Genomic DNA, 11,952 nt, shown 5'->3' on the forward strand with positions numbered 1-11,952 from the left:
ATGCACTTTATTTGGGGGTTAATGGGTCCTCCATTGCCCGTCTGCAACTGGTTCAAAATGCTGCTGCTCGTCTTTTAACTGGCACAAGAAAGTATGAGCACATTTCACCTATTTTAGCTTCACTGGCTGCCTGTGCATTTTAGGATTCAATTTAAACTACTCTTATTTGCTTTTAAAGCCTTGAATGGCCTTGCCCCACCGTATCTCGCCCTACATTCCCAGCCGCTCTCTCAGGTCAGCTGACCAGCTGCTCCGGACAGTGTCTAGAACCAGGCTAAAACTCAGAGGAGAAAGAGCTTCTGCTGTTGCAGCTCCAAAACTATGGAATGTATTGCCATTACACATCAGACAAGTCTCCTCACTGTCTCATTTTAAATCACTGCTCAAAACTCACCTCTTTACTCTGGCTTTTAACACCAGGTAATCGTGATTAATGTGATTTAAATGTGTTGTGTGTGCAGTGCATTTTATTTATTTATCTTATTTGATTTTATTTCTATAATTTCATGTTGTTTTATCTTATTCTATTACACTTATTTTATTGTGTTTAACTTTTTATCCTATTGTGTTTTTTATTGTTGTGGTGTACAGCACTTTGGAAACCTTGTGTTATTTAAACTGTGCTATATAAATAAAGCGGATTGGATTGAGTCATAGCAAGCATTTGAGTAACCGTAGAGTAACAGTTAATGAGTTCAGATGGAGGTAATTTTGCTATTCTAATAGTTTAATAGTATGTCATATATGATTGTTCGAGAGTTACTGTTAGTTGCAGCAGTAATAATTTCTTATTTTTCATGTGCGAAATGTCAATCTAACAACAGCAGCAGTAAGAGTGAACCGAGTGTTGTAGTTACAAGAGAGCTCCAGCAGGGGATCTATGTTACGGTGCACCTCGCTTTCTCCCTTCAGTCAATACACACATGATTTGAGGAAAGTTTGCCTGCGCACCTTTCATTCTATTATTCCCCTTTTCAGCTATCAATCTTTCAACATGTTTTATTGTTGACCTGGGTATTATATGAGTTGGTACATGTGTCGAAAAATATTCTGAGTATTATGAGAGGTGTAAAGCGTCATGTATGTTATCAGCATAATTGTGTTTTGAATCTCTTGTTTATTGCCGTGTTTACTCATGTAAAAGTGGAAAATACTTCTGAAGGTATAATCACTGGTTAGAACTGTATGTATAATGCTTGAAATATTATTTTGTATATGTAAATTGTACTGACATTGCATATGTCAAATTGTATGTCACCCTTACCACAATTACCCATTTGCTTTGGAAACATTCCAGTAATCACAAAGTGCTGTTCTGAATTATCTTTATTCATACTAATATGGGGCATGAATGGTTGCATCTGATTGGTTGACCAACATTCTAAGGTGTGCAATTACTTTCAGGGAAACACACAGCTAAAGTAGTTCCAGGCAGGTCTTGACCGCATTACACTTCCATGTCACTGATTTCAGTTATTTCAAAGATCTTTACAGCTGATTTCAGAAGAACATTAGCTATGATTTTGTACATTAAGCCCATACTCCGCCCCTCAAATGCACACACATACAGTACACACACACACACACACACACACACACACACACAGAAACATATTCTCAGCGCTGCTTTGATAATTTTATCTGTAAAATAATTGAGCGCCTTTACAGTGTGCTAACAGTTTTCTACAAGAGCACTCAACACTGTTTTAAGTAAACCTTTAATATTTAGGTTTACACTAATAAGTGCCTTTGCTTCATCTAAGGTGTTTCCTCTCAATGTATTCTGGAGGCCTGAAAAGCAAAAGGAAGTCAGCAGATATCCACGTGTATCAGTGACCACGTTTATGGAAGTGCAGTTCTGCCTGCAATCTGGAAACACAGACAAAACCCCGAAGGATGAGGCAGTGCTCTTACAGGCAGGTCTAGGAAGGAGGAACATAAACATGGATGAAATTGCGGATCACACAGAGGAAAGCCATACGTATAAGCAAAAATCCACTCTGAAAACAGGTTTTTCAGAGGTTTTCTGAGGTTTTTCAGCTTACTTTTCAAATCCTGTGATTCATTTTGTGGTAGCTATATTGCACTGCCATTTCTTTTTTGACATCTTTCTAGTGTAATGTTTTAAAATGTCTGTACGCATGAAGAGGGATATCTGGAAGAGCTGGACTGATTCCCAATCACCAGGAATGAATGAAAGGCTGGTTGTTGGAGTTATTCTGGTATCCACTTACTTTAGTACCTCAAACCATTGGATTGTTGCAAATATCACTGTATGTAAAGTTAGTAAGGCAGTGACCTGCAGATTGGCAGGCGAACCTAACAAACTTTATGGCAGCTGGTACAGATCAGAAAATCTAACTTTATCTGATTACTGTTGTAGGAGCCAAAATGTGTTTGGGTTATGTGTTGTTCTCATTTTGACCATTGAGTGGTGCTGTGATATCAGTTTAAGAGGTCTTCACAGTGCACCTGAGACCCGTACGGGTTGGGGTCTGTATTTTCAATGATCAGTCCGAATCTATTACTTCGCGCCCCGGGTCTGTTTAATATTGTGTGTAATACCTGTGCGATCGGAGTCATCGGATTGTCTGTGATCAGACACTGCTTGTGTTTTTTGTAACTTGTAAAATTAGGAAAAGAAAAGTGTGAGCCAAAAAAGGAAGGAAAAACAGCTCTCTCTCTCTCTCTGCCATCAGAAGCAGAGCGAGTAGACTCAGGGCCCTATGATATTAGAGTAAAATTCACATTTTCCCATCCAGCACCACGTTGTTTAATGAGCAAATGCATTGGCGCTCATCTGTGTGCCCGTAGAGCTGGCACAATGCTATTTTAAGACTGCGCCATAGACCAGCTCAAACCTGGTCTGAAGTCTGGCGCAATGTCTTTTATTAGTTATTTAAAGAGCGTACACACTGCTTATTAAACACAGGGACGCACAGCAGCACACAAACATGACAAATATTACAAATTAGAGGATTGCAGTGCATAAGATTTTTTATAGGCTAATTAAATATATTTATACATATACTATTATATTTATACAATGTATAGAATTGTATATTTATACAATAGTAGTAGTGTAAGAAAATCTATAAAACTGTCTTTATATTCAAACTATATTTCTAAAAGCATGCTTTCTGACCAGTTATTATCATTTGAAGTTAGTGACGATGATGATGATGATGGAGAATATGGAGGAGAAGAAGACAGTTATGGAGAAGAAGAAAGTTATGGAGAAGAAGAAGAAACATCCATCTTCTTCTCCTCCATATATGAATCATAATCAAAATGAACAGGCGGTTATAGCATCTTTGGTGCCTGGACCATAATTGCTCGTTTAATTTCAATGAGTAATGTTTGAATAACAGAACTACAGAGACCTTCAGTGTGTGTTTGACAACATAATAGTTTAACAGTAGATGTGATGCTATGACTGTGGTATATATCAGGGCTTGAAAACGAAAAGAAAATTCAATCAGTTCACTCCGAGCAGAATCGATATTTTAACGGTTCTGTTCCTGCGTTCGTCTGAATTATTTCCGTTACAAAACCGATTCGGGTGGAAAAAATACCGGTTAATAACGTTATAAAAAAAAAAAAAAATGTACGTGTTTATAATTTGCCTAATAATAATGTAACGCGCTTCGTTTCTTCGTAGGCTTTACAGTTCTTACCGTGTGCTAGCTCGTTGGCTTTGAGCTCGGCAGATCATAACACTTCATTTATTAAACATAAAGAGGTGAACATTAGGAATTAGCCACATCTGATTACACAGTGTGCGTCACCTGGGGCGGCAGTAGCTCAGTGGTTCATGTAGGTTGTCTACAAACCAGAAGGTTGGTGGTTCAATCCCCGGCTCCTCCTGACCAAGTGTGGAGGTGTCCTTGAGCAAGACACCTAACCCCAGCTGCTCCCGATGAGCTGGATGTGCCTTGAATGGTTGACACCGCGGTCGGTGTGTGAATGAGTGAGTGAATGGGTGAATGTGAGGCAAATTGTAAAGCGCTTTGGATGGCCATGTGGTCTGTTGAAAGCGCTATATAAATGCAGTCCATTTACCATCTTTCTCTCTACCTCTCATAGTCTAACTGCACGCAGGCTATTCTCTCCAGCGCTTCTAATTGCGGGTCTCTATTCTCGCGATATTACCTTTATATCTTATTTAAAGTTATAGAACATTCATTTCAATCTTAAATTTCACTCCATACAATAATAGTAATGTAATAATAACGTACAGCGTTACAGCGTTGTACAGCGTTTTATATACTCAAAAATAAAAAATTGAGATCTAACGTTAATCAACCTGCTGTGGTTAGTCAGATTTTCTAGATTTTGGCCAAATGTAGGCAACTAAAAAAAAAAAATCTATCAACACTTTAAAGACATCAAAGTTTGTTTAAGATATTGTAAAAAAAAAAAAAAAAAAAAAAAAAAGGGGGAAAGTGAAAAAAAGTATGGAGTGCGCTCCCCGAATTCCCATTTATCAAAAGATCTCTCTCTAAATTAATGCACTAAATCTAATTCCCTAATTATCACTTATTACTGTTTACCTTAATAGCAGCTTTTAACTAAATGTAAAGTGGTGATGCAATGTCTTTATATCCAAATTAAGGTAAAACACTAATTGGATGCAGGTTTCTCAAGTGCTGGGTTAAATGAACAAAAACTTTTCTAGTTTCATTAATATTCCACCCGTTTTAAATGGCTATCAATACTGTAAGTGAAATAATCATCAATTCACAGGTCACTTATCTTAATCAGTGGTGATAAATACTTTCACTTTAAACCAGTTTACTGTAAACTCAATATCTTCAAAGTATCAAAATTATCAGTGGTGTCAAAAGTATTGGCATTCATTACTCAAGTAGAAGTATAGATACTAGGGCTTAAAAAGACTTTTGTAGAAGTTGAAGTATCAACTCACGCTTTTTACTCAAGTAAAAGTGTAAAAGTACTGGTTTAAAAAACTACTTAAAGTATAAAAGTAAAAGTAATGTAAGGGGAAAAAAATGCCATTAAGAACAAAGTTTAGGCCGCACCACAGGGGCCTATTGTACACTACCCCACCTCCTCAAAAAACATTTTTCTAAAGGCCATAGGCCATAATGACTATAATGTTATATTAAAATGTTCATGTTGAAAAATTTGGGATGCACTAGGCTTCCTGTTTCAGCCGCATATATGAAAATACAAAAATGGTGTGCACATCCCAAACATCCAATTAGGACGCAGGTGCAAGACAACTAAATGATATAGACAAATAAAGAAGTGAAGTCTGAACACTGAAAACTACTGCTCCAGAGGAATTTAATCAAGCAACGTTTCGACCTTCAGGTCTTCATCAGCCGCATATATGCCCATTTAAAATGAACGCACTTTAGTACAATGCAAATACATTAAAGGACTAGAGATATGATGACTAGTTGCCAATAAGTATTGTTAGAGTGCAAAAAGTCAAACTTCAGAGGCTTGTCATCAATAACCTTTAATGGAATGTAAATGTACATCCAAGATTAGCTGCAGGACTCTGTGAGGGCAATGGACAAGAACATTGGTGCAGGCTTAGTAACAATTACACTTGTATCGTTGTCTATTTACAATAAACATTATAGTGCTGTCAAAATGAATGATTAATCCAAGTGATTAATCAATAACTAAACATTAACATTATGTAATGTTAGGCTAGATAGACCTTCAAAACATTACAGCTGAAGTATGTTTGCAAATTAAAAGGGGTAGCTAAGTTAACATCATCATTATTTTGCAAGCTAAAGCAATTACTTCGTCTGGCTCAGTTGTCATTACTGCTCTGGTTGACATTGCTAAGCATATGATAGCAGTTAAGTTAATTGCAGTTAACTGCATGTCAATCAGCGAAACAGGTCAAGTTCTAACATCACTAACTATAACGTTACTTTCACACAGAGCACTTCATCAACGCTAATGTCGTCTAGCACTAATTAACAGCGAGTAAAAACCGTTAGGTTGCAAGCAAAAGCAATAACATCGTATGAGTTGCAGAAATGTATATCATTGTAAAGGGCTATCAAAGTAGTAAAATCGTATAGAAATGTTGAATAAACACGTTATTTACTTTACCTCTGATGCTTGGCCTAGGCTAGCAGCCTCAGGTCTGTTGCTAGCCATCTTTCACCTTTGACGCATGCGCGTTAGATTGAATCAAGGTTCGATTACCTGCCCTGTGACCGCAGTGACGTCATTTCAACTGTTCTTTACTCATACTCACAAACATGAATTGGTGTTCATAGTGACACATTCAGTCATAGAAATCAGAGTTGTACTTGTGAATGTTTACAGTCATAGCTTCTAGAGTCACACTCACATAAAAAACAAATGTAATTTTATTGACTCACGTGTATTTATATGTAATTTTGCATACATCTTTTTGAAAGTGATCTTACATCATACAATCAAGAATGCATTATTATATAGTGTCATGGCTTTGCAATCAAAAAATGTCATTATAATGGAAGTCGATGGGGCAAAAACAGCCACCAACAACTAATTAGGGAGAAAAAAATAAAATCTAATGCTGCACAAAAACTAACAATGCATCAAAACCAGTGTTGTTACTAATCTTTGACATGCCCAAGACTGTGATAAATTGTAAAAAATTATCCTGTCCACAATAACTTTTTATATTGAAAATAAGTAATTTTGTGTTTTTTGTTTTGTTTTTATCCCAAATCAGTGACATAATTTATGAATTGGTAATTAAATAATTAAAATCTTGAATTTTTTTTTTTTAAACATTTGGTAGTTTTGATCAGGACTGAGTTTGATTAATAGATTTATGCAAAGAAATTAGAAATAAATATTTATCTGATACATTTTTACAGCAGTTTAATTTAGTGGATGTTTTCATCCACGAACATACCGAAAGGATAGTGAATTTGCCCACAGTGTACCGTTGAGTTTTTGAAAAAAACTATTTCCCAAAATTTGGGTCAAAATAAGATGTCACCAAAACTCATTCCATTTGCTGAAACACAGAGGAAGTCACAGAGGAAGTTGTGGCCAAAATAAGACTCAACTTCACCCCCTAGTGGACGAAAATGTCCCCAACAATGCATAAGGGTTAATGCCAATTAAAGCTAATAGAAAGAGGAAAGGCATGAATGGTTTATTAATTGCTTTTCATGGATTAGACAAACATCACTTCATGAAAAATCAAATGTTTATTAAAATCTTAGATTTGGATTTCATTATAATTACTGTACGAATGGCACGCGCTGCGCAGGAGGTGATCACACTACACATAATGAGCTCAGACGGGAAACACTGGAGCTCGCGCTGGTTTCATACCGATTACTTGATCACAGAATATCGGTTTTCAACATTACTTTTTTTAGATACTTCAAAGCTCCCTAGTCGGGCTGCACCATAAATCACATGTGATATTTAATGCGCATCTTAAAGCTGTTTCTGTAATCAGTGGGAAATCTCCATCACATGGAGCAGCATTTACTACACGCATTTGTTCACTGACAAGCTGCATTTACTCTGTGAAATAAATGCTGTGATCTACCACTGATTCCAGAACCTGCTTTACTGACCAGATGTGCATTAAATATTGCATGATGTAACTGTGTTAAAGAAGATGTGCTGTCCTGATCTAGAAATGCAGTTTTATCCCTCCACAAGCGCACGTAAGTCTGGCTTTACAGAAACTCTCTGATCAGATCACAGACACAGAACAACAACACTCGGACTCTGTTTTAATCATTCTGTGGTACTTTAATAAAGCCAATCTCTCATGCGAACTGCCAAAATACAGACAGCATGTTACATGTCCCACCAGAGACAGTAATATATTGGATCACTGTTACACCACAATAAAGGATGCATATGACTCTGTTCCACGAGCAGCTTTGGGACGGTCTGATCACTGTCTGATTCATCTTATACCGTCCTACAAACAGAAACTTAAATCTGCTAAACCTGTAGTAAGGACTGTGAAGAGATGGACCAGCGAAACAGAGCAGGATTTACAATCTTGTTTTGACCTCACTGATTGGAGTGTTTTTGAAGCTGCTACCACCGATCTGGACGAACTCACAGAGACCGTAACATCATATATCAGTTTCTGTGAGGATATATGCATTCCTACCAGGACTTATTTAACATTCAACAATGATAAGCCATGGTTTACAGTAAAACTCAGACATCTTCGTCAGGCCAAAGAGGATGCCTACAGAAAGGGGGACAGGGTCTTGTACAATCAGGCCAGGAACACACTGAACAAAGAGATCAGAGCGGCTAAAAAGACCTACGCTAAAAAGTTGGAAGACCAGTTTACCTCCAACGACTCAACTTCAGTGTGGAGAGGACTGAGGGCCATCACAAACTACAAGACACCATCCCCTTGCACTGAGGCTAATCAACGACTTGCTAACGACCTGAATGAGTTTTATTGTAGATTTGAAACCCCCATCACCCATTCTGACCATCTTCCTACACAACCATTAACACATCCTGCAATCCCCCTCTCCACACCTCCTGCTCTTCAAATCTGTGAAGATGATGTGCGCCAGGTCTTCAAGAAGAACAAAAGAAGAAAAGCACCAGGCCCAGATGGTGTTACACCAGCCTGTCTGAAAATCTGTGCTGACCAGCTGGCCCCCATCTTTTCACAGATCTTCAACAGATCCCTGGAGTTGTGTGAAGTGCCTTCCTGCTTCAAACGCTCCACCATCATCCCCATCCCAAAGAAACCCAAGACTACAGGACTTAACCTCTACAGACCTGTGGCTCTAACGTCTGTCGTCATGAAGTTGTTTGAAAAACTGGTTCTGGCTTATCTGAAGGACATCACTGGACCCTTACTGGACCCCCTGCAGTTTGCCTACCGAGGAAACAGGTCCGTGGATGATGCAATCAACATGAGATTGCACTTCATCCTGCAACATCTGGACAAAACAGGGACTTATGTGAGGATCCTGTTTGTGGACTTTAGTTCAGCTTTCAACACCATCATCCCAACAACCCTCCAGACCAAACTGACCCAGCTCTCTGTCCCTCGCTCTATCTGTCGGTGGATCACCAGCTTTCTGACAGATAGGCAACAGTTAGTGAGATTGGGGAAATTCATGTCAAACAGCTGCTCCACCAACACTGGCGCCCCTCAGGGATGTGTTCTTTTAAGTTTAACTTGCCACAGGAGCTGCTGAAACAGTTCTACACAGTCTGTCCTCTGTACTTCAATAACTGTCTGGTTTGGTTCAGCAACAAAAACAGACATCAGAAGACTACAGAGAACTGTTCGGACTGCAGAAAGGATTATTGGTGCTCCCCTGCCCACCCTTCAAGAACTGTATACATCCTGAGTGAGGAAAAGGGCTCGGAAAATCACTCTGGATCCCTCACATCCAAGTCACCCCATCTTTGAACTTTTGCCATCTGGCCGGCGTCTCAGAGCCGCAAACACCAGAACAGCAAGGCACAAGAACAGTTTCTTCCCCCAGGCAATCTACCTCATGAACAGTTAAATGTTCCCCACTTATGCTTATAAACGTGCAATATCCTTATATTTATTTGTTAACTCTCCATCCTAGTACATTCCTGCATCTCACTCAATCCTATTCCATTATCATTTATAGCACAATTGTTTATACACTTATTTATTTGCCTCCTTTTTGTTGTCTGTGTGTTGTTGTCTCTGTGCACTGGAAGCTTATGTCAGTAAAACAAATTCCTTGTATGTGCATTTCTGTCTCTGATCTGATTTATGGTGCAGTCCTGATGCCTAGATGTGTTTCTCATGTCTGTGTGTGTAGTATATTTGAGCGCTGTTTGATGCTCACGATCAGCGAGGCCTTTTCACACTGCTCGCAGGCTCTGAAGGTTCAGGGAACGTGCTTCGAACACACTGTGTCCACATGACTTTCCGTTGAGCTTCCAGTCATCACAAGCTCACTGCTGGCCCTCCATATACGAACACACACTAAACACTGATAGGAATCATCCTGCTGGAACATGAACCAACACAACACCAGACTTGACTCAGATTTATTGAAGTCCGTATATAAATACACATGCACATTTCAATTGTAAACCAAAGTGAACTCAAGTGCAGCTAAAGGAAATCCCCGAATCATGCAGGGACGTCAATGTACAAAATCCCTCTGACGACTCCGTGTCCTGTAGATGGATGCAGTGTTGGATGGATGTCCTCGACCGAAGCCACATTCAGTCCATGTTCTGCCCTCCGTATTATAAATAAATAGATTTATCAAATATGCACTCATAGAGTGAACTCTTATGTACAGTATTTATAAACCTAAGCAGTCCGTCAGCACAACCAACGCCTGTCGCTTCCCACAAAAAAGACTAGAACATTCATCAAAACCAAAGGCAAAGCAGGGAAACGGTCCTCCTCTTTCATGCACAGCTGTGACTTACGACAGTGAGATCTGTGCGAAGGAAAGGCTGCAGTCTGAGACTCCCGTTAAGGCTGAGGTGAAGAAAACAGCTGTGCCCTCACGCCGCTGACACGCTAAAACAAACGCAGTGATTGTGCACGAGGACGGAGCAGTCAGTAGTGCGTTCAGTGTTATATACAGAATCAAGCAAGCGCACAGGTAAATCTGCTCTACTCTTCACTCATGCGAGAACACAAGACCCGGGCATCCGTCCGAGGCGGCTCCGTGGAGAGCAGGTGCTATGGCTGTGGATGTGGCTCGTCCCGCTCCTCAAGAGCTCATGGACACGTCTCGGCTGGGGCCCAGCTCTTCCTCGGGCTGGTTGTCGTTCAGATCCTCCTCGCTCTGAGCGCCGCCGCTGGCCTGGTCCTCGTCCGGAGCCTGGCGGTCCAGGGAGAAGTAGCCCGTGCCTTTAACAGTGTCCTGCCGCTGGTAGAAGAGCACATACGCCGCCTTGGACTGCACGAACACACACACACACAGGGAGAACAGTGTCAAGGACCTACGCATCACATCCTGCCAGCATTCCCTCGCTCTGGCGTCACACCAGTCTCTTCTGAGGGACGGGAGAGCGAGTGAATGACGGCGGGAGCATCACTGTAGTTCAGACGGCTGGAGACTCTCACCACGATCTGCTCCTCGCTGCTCGGAGACACACTGCTGTCATCAAAGTTGTACCACTTCTGGTCCTCCTTGTTCTTGGCGAAGGCAGTATCTGAAAACCACACTCAACAGTCCATCACTTCAGCTCCTGACTTCACTAACGTCACACACACATCTAGACAGCAAAGCTTGCTACTCACAGTGTCCTCCTCCCATGCCTCCGTAGTGGTTTGAGACTGCGATCAGGTCGTAGCGGCACGGCCCCGCGTTAGGATTGATGAGGAACTCCGACATGTCCAGATCCCTGTGGGTCAAACAGCACGGTCAGGACAGCTGAGGAGCCCAGAGCTAAAGCCCAGGGAGAGACGTACCGCAGGGGGAAGTCCACCAGCGAGTCCAGCTTGTCCCTCATGTAGCGGCTGTAGGAGAAGCGCTTGAGATGCACCACCAGCACCGGCGGCACGCTCCACAGGTCCAGCTTCTTGGTGGCCTGCTGGTGCTGCTTGCAGTGCGGACAGTACCTGAAACACTCAGCCACAGGGAGAGATCAGTCACGTGTGTGTGTGTCCCGGGTTTATAACTCTGCTCCTGCCACTGATGTGCTTCTGCAAGGTGAAGCAGCAGCAGAAACAAGCGATCGCAGGTGCATAGGTGAAATAAGAAGCTCAACAAGCATTAATCATTATAGAAATACAGAATGAAACGATCGACACTCTGCACTCGTGGGCTCTGCTCTGTATTCTGGGGTCTCACCAGGGGTCGTCTGCTCCCAGCTTCTCTTTGGTGGTGAAGAGCTCAATGCAGTCCTTCAGCTTGAAGAAGCTCTTCTTCTGCGGCTTGTACTCCATACTCTCATGCTTATCGAAGTCCTTAGGAGAAAACATTCAGGCTCTTATGAGCATCT

At 40.9% G+C, this 11,952-nt stretch overlaps 1 protein-coding gene across 4 annotated transcripts in view; it reads right to left on the minus strand.

The window, feature by feature from the left end:
* Window positions 1-10,016: 10,016 nt before the first annotated feature.
* Window positions 10,017-11,952, minus strand: part of usp15 (ubiquitin specific peptidase 15) — a 40,909-nt gene continuing 38,973 nt past the window's right edge. For all 4 annotated transcript variants that reach the window (XM_026210092.1, XM_026210091.1, XM_026210090.1 and 1 more), the window contains 5 exons: window positions 11,802-11,917; window positions 11,420-11,569; window positions 11,249-11,352; window positions 11,072-11,160; window positions 10,017-10,904 (listed from right to left, as the gene is read on the minus strand). In XM_026210092.1, the coding sequence (XP_026065877.1) occupies window positions 10,716-10,904; window positions 11,072-11,160; window positions 11,249-11,352; window positions 11,420-11,569; window positions 11,802-11,917 (648 nt within the window). In that variant the 3' untranslated portion in view covers window positions 10,017-10,715. The remainder of the gene's footprint in view (window positions 10,905-11,071; window positions 11,161-11,248; window positions 11,353-11,419; window positions 11,570-11,801; window positions 11,918-11,952) is intronic.

The sequence above is a fragment of the Carassius auratus genome, chromosome 29, assembly GCF_003368295.1.
Source record: "Carassius auratus strain Wakin chromosome 29, ASM336829v1, whole genome shotgun sequence".
NCBI classification, from domain to species: domain Eukaryota; kingdom Metazoa; phylum Chordata; class Actinopteri; order Cypriniformes; family Cyprinidae; genus Carassius; species Carassius auratus.